The sequence below is a fragment of the Gorilla gorilla genome, chromosome 10, assembly GCF_029281585.2.
Source record: "Gorilla gorilla gorilla isolate KB3781 chromosome 10, NHGRI_mGorGor1-v2.1_pri, whole genome shotgun sequence".
NCBI lineage: Eukaryota > Metazoa > Chordata > Mammalia > Primates > Hominidae > Gorilla > Gorilla gorilla.
The window spans coordinates 110,447,179-110,464,932 of record NC_073234.2 but is presented as its reverse complement, the minus strand read 5'-3'; the positions used below and the strand labels follow the sequence as shown (position 1 = coordinate 110,464,932).

General features: G+C 38.4%; 1 protein-coding gene across 5 annotated transcripts in view; it reads left to right on the top strand.

Annotated features, from left to right (window-relative positions):
- Window positions 1-17,754, top strand: part of NR2C1 (nuclear receptor subfamily 2 group C member 1) — a 51,854-nt gene that overhangs the window by 28,606 nt on the left and 5,494 nt on the right. For 2 of the 5 annotated variants that reach the window (XM_019039307.3, XM_019039309.3), the window contains exons 10-12: window positions 4,529-4,650; window positions 13,644-13,783; window positions 16,601-16,738. In XM_019039307.3, the coding sequence (XP_018894852.1) occupies window positions 4,529-4,650; window positions 13,644-13,783; window positions 16,601-16,738 (400 nt within the window). Of the gene's footprint in view, window positions 1-4,528; window positions 4,651-13,643; window positions 13,784-14,257; window positions 14,723-16,600; window positions 16,739-17,754 lie in introns of those variants that run through there. The other 3 variants (XM_055357421.2, XM_019039308.3, XM_019039310.4) reach the window with 2 other exon arrangements.

Sequence of the window (17,754 nt, the reverse complement as noted above, 5' to 3'; positions counted from 1 at the left end):
GAAGTGATTAACAAAAAGTTGGAAGCAGAATCCAGATCTCCTAACTCAAATGATTTTTTTCTATTTGTGTGGAGATGAGGTTTCACTATGTTGCCCAGGCTGGTCTCAAACTCCTGGCCACAAGCAATGATCTTCCCACCTCGACCTCCCAAAGTGCTGAGATTATAGGCCTGAGCCACTGTGCTTGTGCTCAGCCTCCAAGGATTTTGTTTTTGTTTTTGTTTTTTTGAGACAGACTGGCTCTATAGCCCAGGCTGGAGTGCAGTGGCATGATCGCGACTCACTGCAACCTCTGCCTCCCAGACTCAAGCCATCCTCCCACCTCAGCCTCCTGAGTAGCTGGGACTACAGGCATGCACCACCACTCCCAGCTGATTTTTGTATTTTTTTAAATACAGACGAGGTTTCATCATGTTGCCCATGCTAACTCATGAGCTCCAATGATCCGCCCACCTCGGCCCCCCAAAGTGCTGGGATTATAAGCGTGAGCCATCACACCCAGCCATCCAGTGATTTTTTAAAAGCTATATCGGCTGGGCAGGGTGGCTCGCACCTGTAATCTCAGCACTTTGGGAGGCTGAGGTGGGTGGATCATGAGGTCAGGAGTTCAAGACCAGACTGACCAACATGGTGAAACCCCGTCTCTACTAAAAATACAAAAAAAAAAAAAAAAAAAAAATTAGCCGGGTGTGGTGGCGGGCACCTGTAATCCCAGCTACTCAGGAGGCTCAGGCAGGAGAATTGCTTGAAACCGGGAGGCGGAGGTTGCAGTGAGCCAAGATGGCACCACTGCACTGCAGCCTGGGCGACAGAGCAAGACTGCATCTCACAAAAAAAAAAAAGCTATATCACGCAGGCTGTTATAAGATTTAAATACAGAAACTGCTAGAAAGATAATTGTAGAAGCAACTAATAACTTCTAAAACAGATTGGTCAGGTTTAGTTCTTGTCAATGCTCTTTAAAAATTCACTCAATATGTTGAACTTTTCTAATTTGAAAAGTGTGTATAATTCAATTTATAAACCTAAAGATATACAGGCATTTTGGGGAAGCTCACTCTTTATATAGGAATGAATCTTTGTCTTTTCAGTCTCAAAGACTTGTGAAATGGACTATTGTTTCTTCAGCCAACATTAGCTTTCTGATTCAGAATACTAGAGTTTTATTGAGCATGTAGAACAGATTATGAAACATTTTCTCTCTTTATAAGTTAACATGGTGTAGTAATATTTTAAATAATGAGTCCCTTTAGTGTGTGTTGTAAACTATTTCCATTTTATGATTAAAGCAGCAGAAAGTTTTCAGAGTTACCACCACTGTTGTGTAAAGCAAAACCATTATATCCAGTGTTTACACATTACAAGTATTAATATTTTATTTAAATGCAATTTTAAACTATTTTGCAAAGGATTTTTTTTTTTTTTTTTTTTTTGAGGCAGAGTCTTGCTCTGTCTCCCAGGCTGGAGTACAGTGGCACAATCTTGGCTCACTGCAGCCTCCACCCCCTGGGTTCCAGCTATTCTTGGCATCTCAGCCTCCTGAGTAGCTGGGATTACAGGCGCACACGCCATGCCCGGCTAATTTTTTGTATTTTTAGTAGAGACCTGGCTTTACCTCGTTGGCAGGCTGGTCTTGAACTCCTGACCTCAAGTGATCTGCCTGCCCTGGCCTCCCAGAGTGCTGGGATTACAGGCCTGAGCCACCACGCCTAGCCTTACAAAAGACTTTTTTGTTGTTGTTTTGCATCTTACTTGCCCCTTCCCCCAAAACTAGTAATTTTTGGTAATTCCCTTAGTTTTTCAGACTTCCTTTTTACTCACCTTGGGTAATTCTGAAAAGATATGATATATTTTGTTTTTTAAGATGTGGTCTTGCTCTGTCACCCAGGCTGTAGTTCAGTGGCACAATCCTGGCTCACTGCAACCTCTACCTCCTGGGCTAAAGGGATCCTTCTGCCTCAGTCTGCTAAGTAACTGGGATTATAGGTGCACACCACCATGTCCAGCTAATTTTTTTATTTTTAGAGATGAGGTCTTACTGTATTTCCCAGGTTGGTCTCAAAATTCCTAGGTTCAAGCAGCTCTTCCACCTTAGCCTCCCGAGTTGCTGGGATACAGGTGTGAGCCATCACTCCTGGCTAAATTTTTAATTTTTTGTTTTGTGTGTGGGTTTTTTTTTTTTTTTTTTTTTTGTAGAAATGGGTCTCGTTATGTTGCCCAGGCTGGTCTTGAACTACTGGTTTCAAGCAATCCTCTCACCTTGGCCTCCCAAAGTGCTGGAATTACAGGCACGAGCCACTGCGCTCAGCCAAGGATTGTCTTAAATAATTGTATTTTAACTTACTGCTGTAGTAAACCTTTCTCAAACATTCTTAAATATGTAAAAAATTTTCTTCTCTCTTACAGAATTTCAACTATTAATTGCCCTTTTGTTTTATTACTTGGTACAATTTATAAATAGGTAAACCATTCTTGGCTAATAATGAACAAAGGCAGGGGTTGTTTTTTACATTTTTATGTAACTTTTCTTTGTTTCAAACCTCAAGCCTTTTAGATAGAAGATACCTTTGAGGGGCCAGGTGCGGTATTTTAGATAGCAGATACCTTTGACAGGCCAGGTGCGGTGGCTCATGCCTGTAATCCTAGCACTTTAGGAGGCCCAGGCGGGCGGATCACCTGAGGTCAGGAGTTTGAGACGAGCTTGGCCAACGTGGTACAACCCCGTCTCTACTAAAAATACAAAAAAAATTAGCGGGGCCTGGTGGCACACGCCTGTAGTCCCAGCTACTGGGGAGGCTGAGGAAGGACATTCATTTGAACCTGGGCAGAGAGCTGAGATCACACCACTGCACTCCAGCCTGGGTGACAGAGCGAGACCCCATCTCAAAAAAAAAAAAAAAAAAAAAAGATACCTTTGAGAATCTGATGAAAGCTATAATAGTCATTCCCCAGAAAAATACATATGGACACATCTACCTACCCCACCCAGAGGTAGCCACTGTTAACTGTGTGGCATGTTTCCTTCTGTACTTTTTAGGTATACATATATATGTACTCTTTAACATAAATTGGGTCATCTATTTAATACATACTGTTTTACAGTTTTTTCCACTTGGATGTCTGTGAGATTTTTTGTATACCATTACATCTCAGTTTATCTTTCCAATTTTAATGCCCACATATATTCTATAGCATGGATTATTATTTTCTCTAGTGATAGAAATTTGGGTTGTTGCCAGCATTTAATTTCATTGTTAGATGCAGAGCTGCAATGGACATCCTTACACATGCTTTTTTTGTGCATGTATGCAAGTATTTTGCTGGAACAGAGATTTAGAAGTGGTATTATTGCATGTACTTAATTTCAAAATTTTGGTAGATGGTAGACTAATTGTTCTCCAGATTAACCCACCCTTGGTAGTGTGTACTTGGTTTTCTGTATCCTCACTATACTTGATACTATTGGTCATTTCAGTAATTACAAAGTAGAAAAAAGTTTCAACAGTGGTCAGACATTTTAAAGAACTGGATCAGCAATATAAACTGACCACTTACTAGTAGTATGTCCACAGGCATACCTGTAATTTTTAAAACATTTTTTTTTAATTTAGTGCCAGTTTGGGTTTTTTTGTTTTGTTTTGTTTTGAGATGGAGTCTCACTCTGTTGCCCAGGCTGGAGTGCAGTGGCTCAATCTTGGCTCACTGCAACCTCCACTTCCCAGGTTCAAGCAATTCCCCTGCCTCAGCCTCCCGGGTAGCTGGGACTGCTCACCACACACGGCTCAATTTTTTTTGGTATTTTAGTAAAGATGAGGTTTAACCATGTTGACCAGGATGGTCTCGATCTCTCGACATCGTGATCCACCTGTCTCCACCTCCCAAAGTGCTGGGATTATAGGCACGAGCCACCACACCTGGCCTGCCAGTTTTTTTAAATAGGGAGGTTTCACACAGAATGTGCTCTTTGAAAAACTGAAAGAGCTGGCAGTGCTCAGCCCACAATTCCATATGTTTTCACTGCGCTGAATTCAATTCACAGCTGTGTCCTTTATCTGGGAATAAATATGCTCTTCCCAGTTGGTACCAGCAAGCCTGTTGCACTCCTTACTCTCCTGGCTTTGTAAGCATTTGAATTTGTTAACCCCTTAGCCTAAATGAAAGAAACATTTAGCGGACAGAATTTCTCCTTAAAGTGAATTTGTTGTATGCTATCATTAATGGAGAGAAGGAAGGAAAAGAAACATATTGTTAGACCAAGACAGGAAGTAACATAACCAGATAATATCATCGTTGATATTTGTTGAGGTTCTGCTTGTCTGAATATTGGCTTGTTAGAAACTATGGGCTACTTGTTTATTCTAAGCCCTGTTAGCTGTAAATTCTAGTGACTTGGATTATTTCAAGATTAGCTTTTTTTGTGAATATATTAGCTCTCATTTGATGTGTTATGTTTAAACTTTTTCAAAGAAATGATAATTTAGAACTTTTCAGTCATAAGATAATTTACCTAAATCCCTGTTCATACTAGCTCACCATGCCTTCTCCTATGCCTGAGTACCTGAATGTGCACTACATTGGGGAGTCTGCCTCCAGACTGCTGTTCTTATCAATGCACTGGGCACTTTCGATTCCTTCTTTCCAGGCTCTAGGGTGAGTGTTTTGAAATCTTGAATATAAATGTGATTTTGTAGCGCAAATGTACATTAAACAAAACTTTTTATTTTGGGAAGATTTGCATTAAAGGAAAAAACAGTATAACATAGCTTTAAGTTGTGTCATTCATATGACAAATCATGGCAGCTAACTAGTATTTTCTCTGTATTTATGTGGAAGAGTATCCATATTTTGTAGTTTGACTAAGTTAAGAATTTGGATGGAATATGATCAGTAGAATTGATAGACTATGGCTAGCATTTGTAACAGGCCTCATCTTTCATTGGCTCAAAGATAGAGAGACTGTAAGACTGCCCTAGGTTCTTGTTTCTCTCTCATCACTACTGTTTCAGTGTTCATCCCAGGCATGTTACTAAAGAGCTGAATTTTGCCTACAGTGGTTATGTTAAAAGTAGAGATAATTGTTTTCCGATCATGCGGTTCAAAAAAAAAAAAAAAAAAGAAAATGTAAACCCCCATAGTACCACTACAATGACTTAGAGGGTTAGTCTTACCACTCAAGAGTACATCTGAGGTTGGGCATGGTAACTAACGCCTGTAATCCCAGCATTTTGGGAGGTCAGGGCAGGAGGATGGCTTGAGGCCAGGAGTTTAAGACCAGCCTGGGCAACAGAGTGAAATCCTGTCTCTACAAAAAGAAAAAAAATGTTTTAATTAGCTGGGCATGGTGATGCACACTAGTGGTTCCAGCTACTCTAGAGGCTAAGGGGGGCCAATCACTTTAGCCCAGAAGTTCGAGGCTGAAATAAGCCATGATCACATTGCTTACTGCACTCCAGCCTGGGACAGAGCTAGACCCTGTCTCTTAAAAAAGAGTATATCTACATTCTGCTCTGAAGAAATCAGATGAGATAGAAAATGGCCTACTATAAGAAACTCAAGCTTTACCTAAAGTTTGCCAAATGTATTTAAATTGTTTTAAAATAACTGGTGTGTCTAAAGGCAAAACAATGGAAAAAGTTAAGCCCATAGTTAGAAAGTTTTTATTCAAAGTTAGAAAGTTTTTATTCAACTCCTAGGACCCTATTCACCAGTATGATTTTGTAAACAATTCAGTTTCACATCCTGTATACCTGTTCTTCCATTTGCCAAATGGGAATAATAATTGCCCACCTGTTATCCTCAAAGACTATTTTGAATATAACAAAGAAACATGTGAACATGATTGTAAAAGGCATACAGAGAATTGAATAAAGGCATATTTAACATTATAATTTGGTTTATTAATCAGCATTATACTATGCATTAAATCATGTGCTCAGATATTATAGTTACATAGACTAAAAGCCTGATTTAGGATGGTTAACCTTTAAAATGATTGTTAGTCCTTTTTTAACATTCAATTTTCAGAATTTCTCTAGTTTTCTGGGGGTTTTTTTGTTTAAGAGATGAGTTCTTCCCCTGTCATTGAGACTGATCTGGAACTCCTGGGCTCAAGCAATCCTATATGGATGCCTCCCATACAGGCATGCACCACCTCGCCCAACGTCCAGTGTGTGTGTTTGTAGAAAAAAATACAATGTAAATTTGCATATTGGCAATTGATTTTTTTTAGTTAGTTGGGTTAGAGTCTTTTTTCTACTTTGTAATTACTGAAATGATCAATAGTATCAAATATAGTGAGGATACAGAAAACCAAGTACACACTACTGAGGGGTGGGGTAATCTGGAGAACAATTAGTCTATTATCGACCAAAATTTTTAAAATAAGTACTTATACTGGAGTGCAGTAGCATGATCTCGGCTCACTGCAATCTCCACCTCTCAGTTTCAAGCAATTCTTATGCCTCAGCCTCCTGAGTAGCTGGGACTACAGGTGTGCACCACCAAGCCCAGCTAATTTTTGTATTTTTAGTAGAGATGGGATTTTGCCATGTTGGCCAGGCAGTTCTCAAACTGCTGGCCTCAAGTGATCTGCTCACTTCAGCCTCCCAAAGTGCTGATATTATAGGCGTGAGCCTCTGTGCCTAGCCAGCAATTGACTAATTTTAAAATATTAAGTGTAGTTCATTCATCTTGTAACTCACATTCACATGTCTAAAAAGTAACATGGTGATATTTTTCATGATAGGCTATCAGTTATTATAATAAAACAACAAAAGGGAGGAATTTTGGGGAGTGGTTTGAACTCCTTGAATTATTTACACCACCATTGATCTTAAGTACTTCTATTAAATTGAGTATAATTATCCTATGGAAATAACGCAGATGTTGAAAAACCAAAAATAAGGCCTCAGGAGGTTTCTGTTTATAAAATAAGTCATTTTTATAGTGGTAGCCACATTTTCCTGTGATCTGTATTGAGAATCAGTTTCAATGTAACAACCACAAGATTCTTTGTAATTAGAATAACTTGATCTAGCAGTCAAGGCCATTATGTAAACTCTTATTTTTTTATCCCTATCTAGATGATTCATAGATCTTATTTATTGTTTACTTAATCATACGGATAAGGACAAAGTGCTCATGATGGAAAAATTCTATTATATGGAAATAAAAGCTATTCTAAAAGTAGAAACTGGCATTAGGTTCCTTTTTTTTTTTTTTGAGATGGAGGCTCGCTCTGTCGCCCAGACTGGAGTGCAGTGGCACTATCTCCGCTCAGTGCAAGCTCCGCCTCCCGGGTTCAGGCCATTCTCCTGCCTCAGCCTCCCGAGTAGCTGGGACTACAGGCACCTGCAACCACACCTGGCTAATTTTTTGTATTTTTAGTAGAGACAGGGTTTCATCGTGTTAGCCAGGCCGATATCGATCTCCTCACCTCGTGATCCACCTGCCTGGGCCTCCCAAAGTGCTGGGATTACAGGCGTCAGCCACCGTGCCCGGCCAAGATTGCATTTTTATCTAAAAATATAAAAGTTGGTGACAAAGTCCTAATTTTACAGAGAGAAACAGATAAGCAACATTAATCATTTTCTGAAATCAAGATTGTTTTGATCACTTTAGTTGAAGGGAACAGTAACTTAAATAATTTTACTAAACAGTGCATGGTTAGTACCTTTGTATTTTACAAGGCTTCTGTATTTTACAAAGGTGTTGATTGTCAGTATACAGTTAATACTACTAATATTTTACAAGGCTTCTGTATTTTACAAAGGTATTGATTTTCTGTTTTAAGATTTGTAGTTTCAGTACTTAGAGTAATTCAGTTGTTGGTTTTAAGTTCTCCCTGCAAAATTTAGGTTAAGTGACTATATGAATAGTGGTAGATTCCATTGCGGGGTAGTGGAGAATACTTGTCATGATTTGCCTGGAGTAAGTATGGCAGCAGTCATCTCTACCTAGATTCTTAAAATATAACCAAAAGCTCCAAGCCACCACCGTTTACCACAGGAGACTTTATTTATTGAATAATGTAATCAATAGCCTTCCATTAAATGCTAAGCCAGACAGCTGAATCTTTTAAATGACCACTGAAGCATAATGTAATGTTTCCTGTAACTTTGTAGTTTTGAAACCTGTAACTTTTTAGGTTCGACTGTCACTGATACTTTTCCCTGAGGACTGGTGCCTTCAGTATTACCAGATATGAGGGGCTCAAAAGTTATATTCCTTTATGAAAATAAATAGTATAAACAATTATATAACCTCTAATTGTGAGTCCTATAATGAATGTTAACAATATAGGCCAGGCGTGGTGGCTCACGCCGGTAATCTCAGCACTTTGGGAGGCCAAAGCAGGCGGATCACTTGAGGCCAGGAGTTCAAGACCAGCCTGGGCAACATGGCAAAACCCTGTCTCTACTAAAAATTCAAAAATTAGCCAGGCATGGTGGCAGCCGCCTGTAATCCCAGCTACACGGGAGGCTGAGGCAGGAGAATCACTTGAATCCAGGAGACGGAGGTTGTAGTGAGCTGAGATCATGCCACTGTACTCCAGCCTGGGTGACAGAGTGAGACTCTCCTTCAAAAAAAAAAAAAAAAGTAAACCCACAATATAGTGTAGTAGTTAGAGAAAAATACCTGTACCTATTTGTAAAAGAAATTAACATATTTACTATTTTACAAGTTAATGCTTTTTTAAAAACTAGAGATGGAGGTCTCACTGTGTTGTCCAGGCTGATCTTGAACTCGTTGCCTCCAGCGATTCTCCCAGCCGAGCCTCCCAAAGTACTGGGATTACAGGCATGAGCCATCATATCCGGCCTTTTTTTTTTTTTTTTTTTAACCTCAACATTTGTGTTGCTTTTTAGATGCCTTAGTGATAACCTTAACTACAGTCTCTACTCAGCTCTTTTTGCTTCTTAAAGGAAAGATGTTTTGAACATAAACTACAATAGTCATTTATTTTCCTAACAGGAAAAACTGGTAGCAAACATGCCCTTACCATCCCAAAATACTAACCTTAAATGGAGGAGTCTCTACTGAGAAATTTACTGACTTTAGCATTTCACTTGCTAAATTGTGTAATGAGGTTTAAAGGAGCATAAAGGTTCAAATTCTGTTTTTATACATCAGCTGGCTTTTGTGTCTTTGGACCACGTAACTTAAATGAGGCCCAGTGTCTGTAAATTGGGAGCAGAAACACTTCATTATGAGCTACATCACATAGGTGAGATAATGAATGTAAATGCATCTAAGCCATTGCCTGCTGCAAAGTAGATAATAAAAGGTCATTCTTCTTCATTCTCTTAAAGACCATCTTTTTAGAGTAGCCTTGCTGTTTTTCTTTCCTAACATAATTGAACTTTTAAAAACATAGCTAGCTATACCATCAGGGTTTTTGGTTTGGGGTTTGGATAAATGTAAATAGATACCTTTCTGTAGTTGGTTTCTACAGTCCTTTTCCCTTTTCTTTTGGAAACAACAATAATCTGGTAGGTTATTTCTCATCTGCCACTTGTGTCTTTTTTCCTTAGTAATAATTTTGGTATTCTTATCCTTTGCACTTATACTCCTTTTTTTCTGAGCTTCTCCAGCAATGCCAAGGTACTTTCTTACTACAAGATGCATAGCACAAGCCAGCTCTGATTTTTTTCCATTTATTTTTCCTTTCCTGTGTTTACTCGTAAACTACTTTGGTTAGCTGTTTCCTCCTTAAAACTTCAGAATCAGAGGTTAAAAGTGAAACTGAGTTTACTCTAACTTCCTTCATGTTAGCTTTTAATTTTTTTTAATGTTTAAAGTAATATTGAAGTATAGGATTATAAAGTAAAACCTCACTCACCAGAGGTAACTAACCCCACTGTTAATAGTTTGGTGTCCTACTAGAATGTTTCTGTGAGATACTTATTAGACAATTAAATACATACACATATTTACACATCCTATTCTTTGCCTTGCTTTTTACACTCATAGACTTCTTCCTATGTTAGTACATGTAAATTTACCCCATTTGTCCTCATGGCTTCTATTATAGTATTCCATTTTATGTACTTATTCATTCCTTATTAGTAGACATTTGGATTGTTGCCAGTTTTCTTTGTTATTATATCCAGTGCTACAATGTGCATTTTGTGGCATTGTGTATGTATTTTCGCCCACTTTTTTTAGTATGGTCACGTTAGTATAGGCATGTGTTGCCCATTTAATGATGGCTATGTAATCTGAGAAATGCATCATTAGGCAATTTTGTCATTGTGAACATCATAGAGTGTACTTACACAAACCTACTACACATCAAGGCTATATGCTACAGCCTAGTGCTCCTAGGCTACAAACCTAGGACAAACCTGTATAGCATGTTACTGTGCTGAATACCATAGGCAGTTGTAACACAATAGTAAATGTTTGTGTATCTAAACATAGAGAAGTGTCCATAAAAATATGGTATTACAATCTTATGGGACCACCATTGTATATGTGGTACATTGTTGACTAAAACATTGTGCTATGCATGACTGTACTTCTATAACATAGTTTCTTAGAGGTGAAATTGCTGGGTCTAAGAAGGTGCACATTTTAACTTTCGATGGGTACTACCAAACTGTTCTCTGAAAAGATGTTGATCCAGTTTATGTTCACGTCAGCAGTGTATGAGAATGAATACTTATTTCCTCACCTCTTCCTCAATTCTGGATTTTATCCATCTTTAATGAAAATAGTATCCTTTATTTTTATCTCCTTTGATTTTGTTTAAGATTGATATTTTTAAGCATTTTCTGTAGGAATATTATAAAATACCGGTTTTCTTTGCATTTAAACTTTACTTTCAAATGACAGGCAGTTTCTTGTGGCCAGTGATCCTTCTTGGATACTGAATGGAAAAGAGATCAGCCTGAAGTTAAAATTTCACATTAATAATTCTCAGAAAAAAAAACTTCCTGTGACTGAGTTGACAGTATTAGCATTTGTTTCAAGTATGTTCGATTATTTAATAAAATGTAATGTCATAAAGCTGTGATTCTTAACGAATGATTTCTGTTAAACATACTGATTATCCTAATTTTAAAGCTTTATTAAGAAGAAAAATATATAAGTACCATTCATTAAGTTGGACATATTTCCTATCAGGACGTTCTTACCAACTTATATCTCTCCAGAGATTTAAGGAAAGAAATCTTATAGTTTCATTATCTTATTTATAATAAAGTCTGTAGGTTTGGTTTAAAGATTGTTTAATTGTAAAAGGGCCCACAGCTCTTTTCATCAAAGTTCTCACTTCTGCCTGTTGTGTACTCGCTAAGATCAGAAATCATTTGCAGAATTCTTTCTGTGTACCGTGTACTGCATTGGTCTCTGAGATACAGAAATGCGCAAGGGAGTCTCTGCCTTCAGTGAGGATACGTGTGTGCGTGACACTGAAGGGGGAATGATTATGTTGAGAGAGGAATAATGTTCCTTCTAGAAAGTGAACTCTGAGCTGTATTTTAAGGGATCAGTAGGTATTAGCCAGGAAAACAAGGCTACGAAAGGACCTTCCAAGACAATAGGATAGCATTTAGTAATTCACTCAACAATTTTTATTGAATATCTATTGTTTTATTGAATATGCTTGTTCTCACCTTAGCACATTTGCCTTTGTTCTCCCTGGGATACTATTCCCCTAGATCTGATTTTTGGTTTTTGTGTTTGTTTTAATTCTCTGCCATCTTTCTCCAGTCACATGTCACCACCTCAGAAATGCCTTCTCTAACCACCTTACCTGAACCTTCCCATTTTCTAATATACATCCTTTATACTAATGTAGAATTTTTATTACCTAAAATTATGTATAATCACATATGTATATTTATATAAAATACTTGAAATTATATATTTGTTATTTCCCACTTTTTTCATGAAGGCAAACTTAATCTCTTAATTGCTGTTTCTCCAGTACCTGGCATATACTTTCTCAATTTTTTTTTTTTTTTTTTTTGAGACAGGGTCTTCCTGTGCCAGGTTAGAGGCTGGAGTGCAGTGTCTCTTCACAGATGCAATCATGGTGTGCTACCCCTTCAAACTCCTGGCCTGAAGCAATCCTCCCACCTCAACCCTCCTGAGTAGCTGGGACTACAGGCATGTGCCACAGCACCCAGTTAATTCTCTCTCTTTTTTTTTTGAGACAGGGTCTCACTCTGTCACCCAAACTGGAGTGCAGTGGTGTGATCACAGCTCACCGAAGCCTCAACTTCCCCAGGCTTAGGTGATCCTCCCACCTCAGCCTGCGAGTAGCTGAGACTATAGGTGTGCACCTCCACACCCAGCTAATTTTTGCATTTTTTGTAGAGATAGGGTTTCGCCATGTTGCCCAGGCTGGTCTGCAACTCCTGGGCTCAAGTGATGCGTCTGCCTCAGCCTCCCAAAGTGCTGGGATTACAGACATGAGCTACTGCACCCAGCCCCAGCTAATTCTTACCTTTCACCTCTTAATAACTCTGAGCAAGATATAGGACGTATAGTGTCTCTGCATTTTGTATCATTAGACAACCTGAGACCTGGGAAGTTTGCCTAATTTCAAATGGATAAATTTAAGTAGCTGAGACAGCAGGCACATGCCACTATGCTCAGCTAATGTTTTCATTTTTTGTAGAGATGGGGGTCTTTTTTTTTTTTCCTTTTTTTTTTTTTTTTTTTTTTGAGACGGAGTCTCGCTGTGTCACCCAGGCTAGAGTGCAGTGGTGCGATCTCTGCTCACTGCAAGCTCTGCCTCCCAGGTTCACACCATTCTCCTGCCTCAGCCTCCTTGTGCTGCTGAGATCAGTTACTTAGAAATTCAGGAGAGAACTTTTGACCTTTCTAATCTCTTGTTATTCATAGTAAAATCCAGGGTATCTCATTTATAGGGATACTAATATCTCCTCTGAAACATACAATGAACCATTTTTCTCCTAAAATTGGTTGCTTGCCTACTATAAAATAATTCTAGAGGCTGGGAGCAGTGGCTCACGCCTGTAATCCCAACACTTTGGGAGGCCAAGGCAGGCGGATCAGCTGAGGTCAGGAGTTCAAGACCAGCCTGGTCAACACGGCAAAACCTTGTCTCTACTAAAAATACAAAAATTAGCCACATGTGGTGGTGCATGCCTGTAATCCCAGCTACTGAGGAGGCTGAGGCAGGAGAATCGCTTTAACCCAGGAGGTGGAGGTTGCAGTGAGCAGAGATCACGCCATTGCACTCCAGCCTGGGCAACAGAGCAAGACTCTGTCTCAAAACAATAAAATAATTTGAATTGCTCTTTCTTTTAAAAGGTATTTACCTATATTCAAAGCAAAAGTTTTTTTTAATATATGCTTTTGCTTTTAAGAACAATCTTTATTCCATTTCTATGAAATGTGAAGTTAAAGCCCCAACTTTTTTAGTTTGAATATTACTTGCAATTGTTCTTATAAACTGGCTGATTGATGAGCTAGCTACTATTTAAATGCCTAAGCATTCCTCATTTCTCATTTTGTTATCAGCTATACAAAACACAGACTTGCTCAAATCTTTCTAGAATAATTTTAGTTTAGTAATATGCTGTTTTTAAGTATTTGGACTAGCTGTAAGGTTTATAAAACTTATTTTAATAATATCTGATTTGTGCTTTTATTACTGTTTTTAATAGGCAAGAAAACAGCATATCATTGGTGAAAGCTTACTGGAATGAACTTTTTACTCTTGGTCTTGCCCAGTGCTGGCAAGTGATGAATGTAGCAACTATATTAGCAACATTTGTCAATTGTCTTCACAATAGTCTTCAACAAGGTAAAAAGCACCTTCCTTACCTTTTCCAGGTTGTAGGAGGAGGCATGAGTTTCATTAAATGTTATGACTAAATTAGATATCTAATAATTATTATATTAGTGTTTTAGGTACCAATGCTCTTCTTACTTTAGATAATTTTTACAATTTTATAAATTTACTAATCCTCTAAAAATATTTTTTAAATAGAGTGCAACAAAATTGAAAACAGTATACTTAAGTCTGGCAGGCTATTTCTGACCAGGCCTTGTGAATTTTTGTGCAGCTATCAAAGAATCCAGGGTGAGCTTATGTAGAGGTGGTCAAATATTTTAAAACATATACTACTCAGCAATTTTTAAATGACCTTTCTTTATTATAGCCCTTTGAATCCTAAGATAGTTTGATTTTGTATCAATTCATCAGAGTGTATTCTCTCACCTAAATAGTTCTGAAGAGTCAGGAACAATCCTTTTTATTCTGTTTTTCCTTTCCTAGATGCCAAGGTAATTGCAGCCCTCATTCATTTCACAAGATGAGCAATCACTGATTTATAAATGCTTAACTATAGAATGGCTTATGACTACCCAAAACAGTGTCCCATCAACAAATGGAGAAAATTGCCTTTTGAGCTCAGGAATAATTTATAAATTGGGGACTACCTTTTAGTTCTTTAGCATATTCTATTTCTTATTGTTTTATATAATTTTTAAATCATTTGCTTCCTCCTTATATTTAACAGCAGAGGGGTAATCACCTTAAAATGTCATCAAAAATAGATCTACTAGAAGGCAGCATCACATTCCCATCTTACTTATGGACTCCTACCCCTGGTTCATGTCTTATATGCCTGTAATGGTTATAAAGCCTACCTTCAGGAAAGCTATGGTTGACTAATTACTAATGGATGGGTTTTAAACATGTCCCTCTACAATAAATTAAAATCTTTATTGTAAAACTTTATTCTGCTTCAGTTTTTTTCTTCTTAACAGTGTTTTTACTAAATATTTGTTTTTATTATAGTAGTCTTGGTAGTGAAACATGTAGATGGTTTTGCTCATTTTTTCCCAACCAATATAAGCTTAAATAAAATCCTATTACCAAAATTTGAGTCTTATGTACTTTTAGTTGTCTAGTGTTTCAGATGGTTATCTTTACATCCTATCTTCTCAAAGGTATATCTTGAAAGCAAACATTTCAGCCAGGTGGGGTGGTTCACGCCTGTAATTCCAGCACTTTGGGAGACTGAGGTGAGACTGCTTGAGCCTAGGAGTTCGAGACTAGCCTGGACAACATTGTGGTATCCCACCTCTACAGAAATTTTTTAAAAATTAGCTGGCCATGGTGGCGCATGCCTATAGTCATAGTCCCAGCTACTTAGGAATCTGAGGCAGAGGATTACTTGAGCCCAGGAATTTGAGGTTGCAGTGAGCTATGATGGCACCACTACACCCTAGCTTGGACAACAGAGTGAGAACCATTTCTTTAAAAATAAAAAGGGTGGGGAGGGGGGTGTTGGGCGCGGTAGCTCACGCCTGTAATCCCAGCACTTTGAGATGCCTAGGTGGGTGGATCACGAGGTCAGGAGTTCAAAGACCAGCCTGGCAAACATGGTGAAACTCCGTCTCTACTAAAAATACAAAAAAATTAGCCAGGCGTGGTGGCAAGCACCTGTAATCCCAGCTACTCAGGAGGCTGAGGCAGAGAATTGCTTGAACCCAGGAAGCAGAGGTTGCAGTGAGCCGAGATCGTGCCACTGCACTCCAGCCTGGGCGACAGAGCGAGACTCCATCTCAAAAAAAAAAAAAAAAAAAAGGAACCATTACGTTTAGAGTTTTCTTTTTTTGTTTGTTTGTTGTTTTTTTTTAACAAGCCAAGTGCCATAAACATCCAAATCCATTTTTTATATATAGTTTTTTCCCCAAAAGCAATTACCATGAGAAAATAATTCATTTTTTAAAAGTACTTTTACAACATCAAAAGAATTAAGATGAAATATAAACCTGGCTGGGCACAGTGGCTCACACTTTGGGAGGCTGAGGCAGGCAGATCACTTGAGGTCAGGGGTTCAAGACCAGCCTGGCCAACATGGTGAAACCCCATCTCTACTAAAATACAAAATTTAGCCATTCATGGTGGCGCTCACCTGTGGTCCCAACTACTCAGGAGGCTGAGGTGGGAGGATTGCTTGAACCCAGGAGGCAGAGTTGCAGTCAGTTGAGATCGCACCACTGTACTCCAGCCTTGGGCAACAGAGCGAGACCCTGTCTCAAGAAAAATAAATATAAACCTTTCTACTTACGATTTTTATACAGATTATACTAACAGCTTGTTCTTGAATGAATAATATCTTAAGATTAGTTTTAGCTGTAATTGCAGAAATACTTAATTTTAAACATTTATACATTGGTTATACTCAAAGCTTGAAATTCATGAGAGGAAGGCCAGGCACAGTGGCTCACACCTGTAATCCCAAGAGTTTGGGAGGCATAGGTGGGCTAATCACTTGAGCCCAGGAGTTCAAGAACAGCCTGGGCAACATAGTGAAACCCCATCCTACAAAAAATACAAAAATTAGCTGGGCGCGGTGGCATGCACCTCTAGTCCCAGCTACTTGGGAGGCTGAGGCAGGAGAACTGCTTGAGTCCAGGAGGCAGGGGTTGCAGTGAGCCAAGATCACCGCACTGCACTGCCACCTGGGCGACAGGAGTAAAACCTTGTCTCAAAAAAAATTTAAGAATTAAAAAATTTTTCAAAATTCCTGAGAGGGAAATATATTGGATGAAAGTAGTTGTTCATTTTAGACAAACACTAGAAGCATTTGTTTATTTTTAATTAAAGATAAAATGTCAACAGAAAGAAGAAAATTATTGATGGAGCACATCTTCAAACTACAGGAGTTTTGTAACAGCATGGTTAAACTCTGCATTGATGGATACGAATATGCCTACCTGAAGGCAATAGTACTCTTCAGTCCAGGTATATAAACATTTACTTTTTATTCAAAATAAAATGTTTCACGATGTGGAGAAATAGAAGCCCTCATATGTTGCAAGTGGGGATGTAAAATGGTGCAGTTACCTGGGAAAAGAGTTCAGTAGTTCTTCAAAAGGTTAAACATGGAGTTATCCTATGACTCAGCAGCTTCACTCTTGTCAGCCCAAGAGAAATGAAAAATATATATCTATGCAAGAATGTGTATATAAATAGTCATAGCAGCATTATTTATAATAGTCAAAAAGTGGAGACAACCCAAATGTCGGTCAACAGATGAAGAAATAAATTTAATATATACATACGATGGAATATCATTCAGCCATAAAAGGAAGGAAATTCTAACATACTGCAACACAGATGAACCTTTAAAAGTTCTGCTAAATGAAAGAAGCCAGTCATATTGTTTGATTTCATTTATATAAAATACGCAAAATAGGTAAACCTGTATAGACATAAAATAGATAAGTGGTTGCCAGGGACTAAGGAGAAGGAAGAAATGGGAAGTGACTGCTAATGGGTAGAGGGTTTTTTTTGGAGTGACAAAAATGTTCCAAAATTAGATTGTAGTGATAGTTGTACAACTATCAGTATATTCATACTAAAAACTATTGAATTGTATACTTTTTTTTTTTAGACTGAGTCTCACTCTGTCGCCCCGGCTGGAGTGTAGTGGTGCAATCTCAGTTCACTGCAACCTCCGCCTCCTGTGTTCAAATGATTCTCCTGCCTCAGCCTCCCCAGTAGCTGGGATTACAGGCATGTACCACCACACCCAGTTCATTTTTGTATTTTTAGTAGAGACGAGTTTCACTATGTTGGCCATGCTGGTGTTGAACTCCTGACCTAAGGTGATCTACCCGCCTCGGCCTCCCGAAGTGCTGGGATTACAGGAGTGAACCACCTGCCTGGCCTGAATTGTATACTTTAAATTGGTGAATTTTAAGGATGTTAGACATTTATATGGGTATGAAAAGGGAGGTTGAGAAGTCAGTGAAATA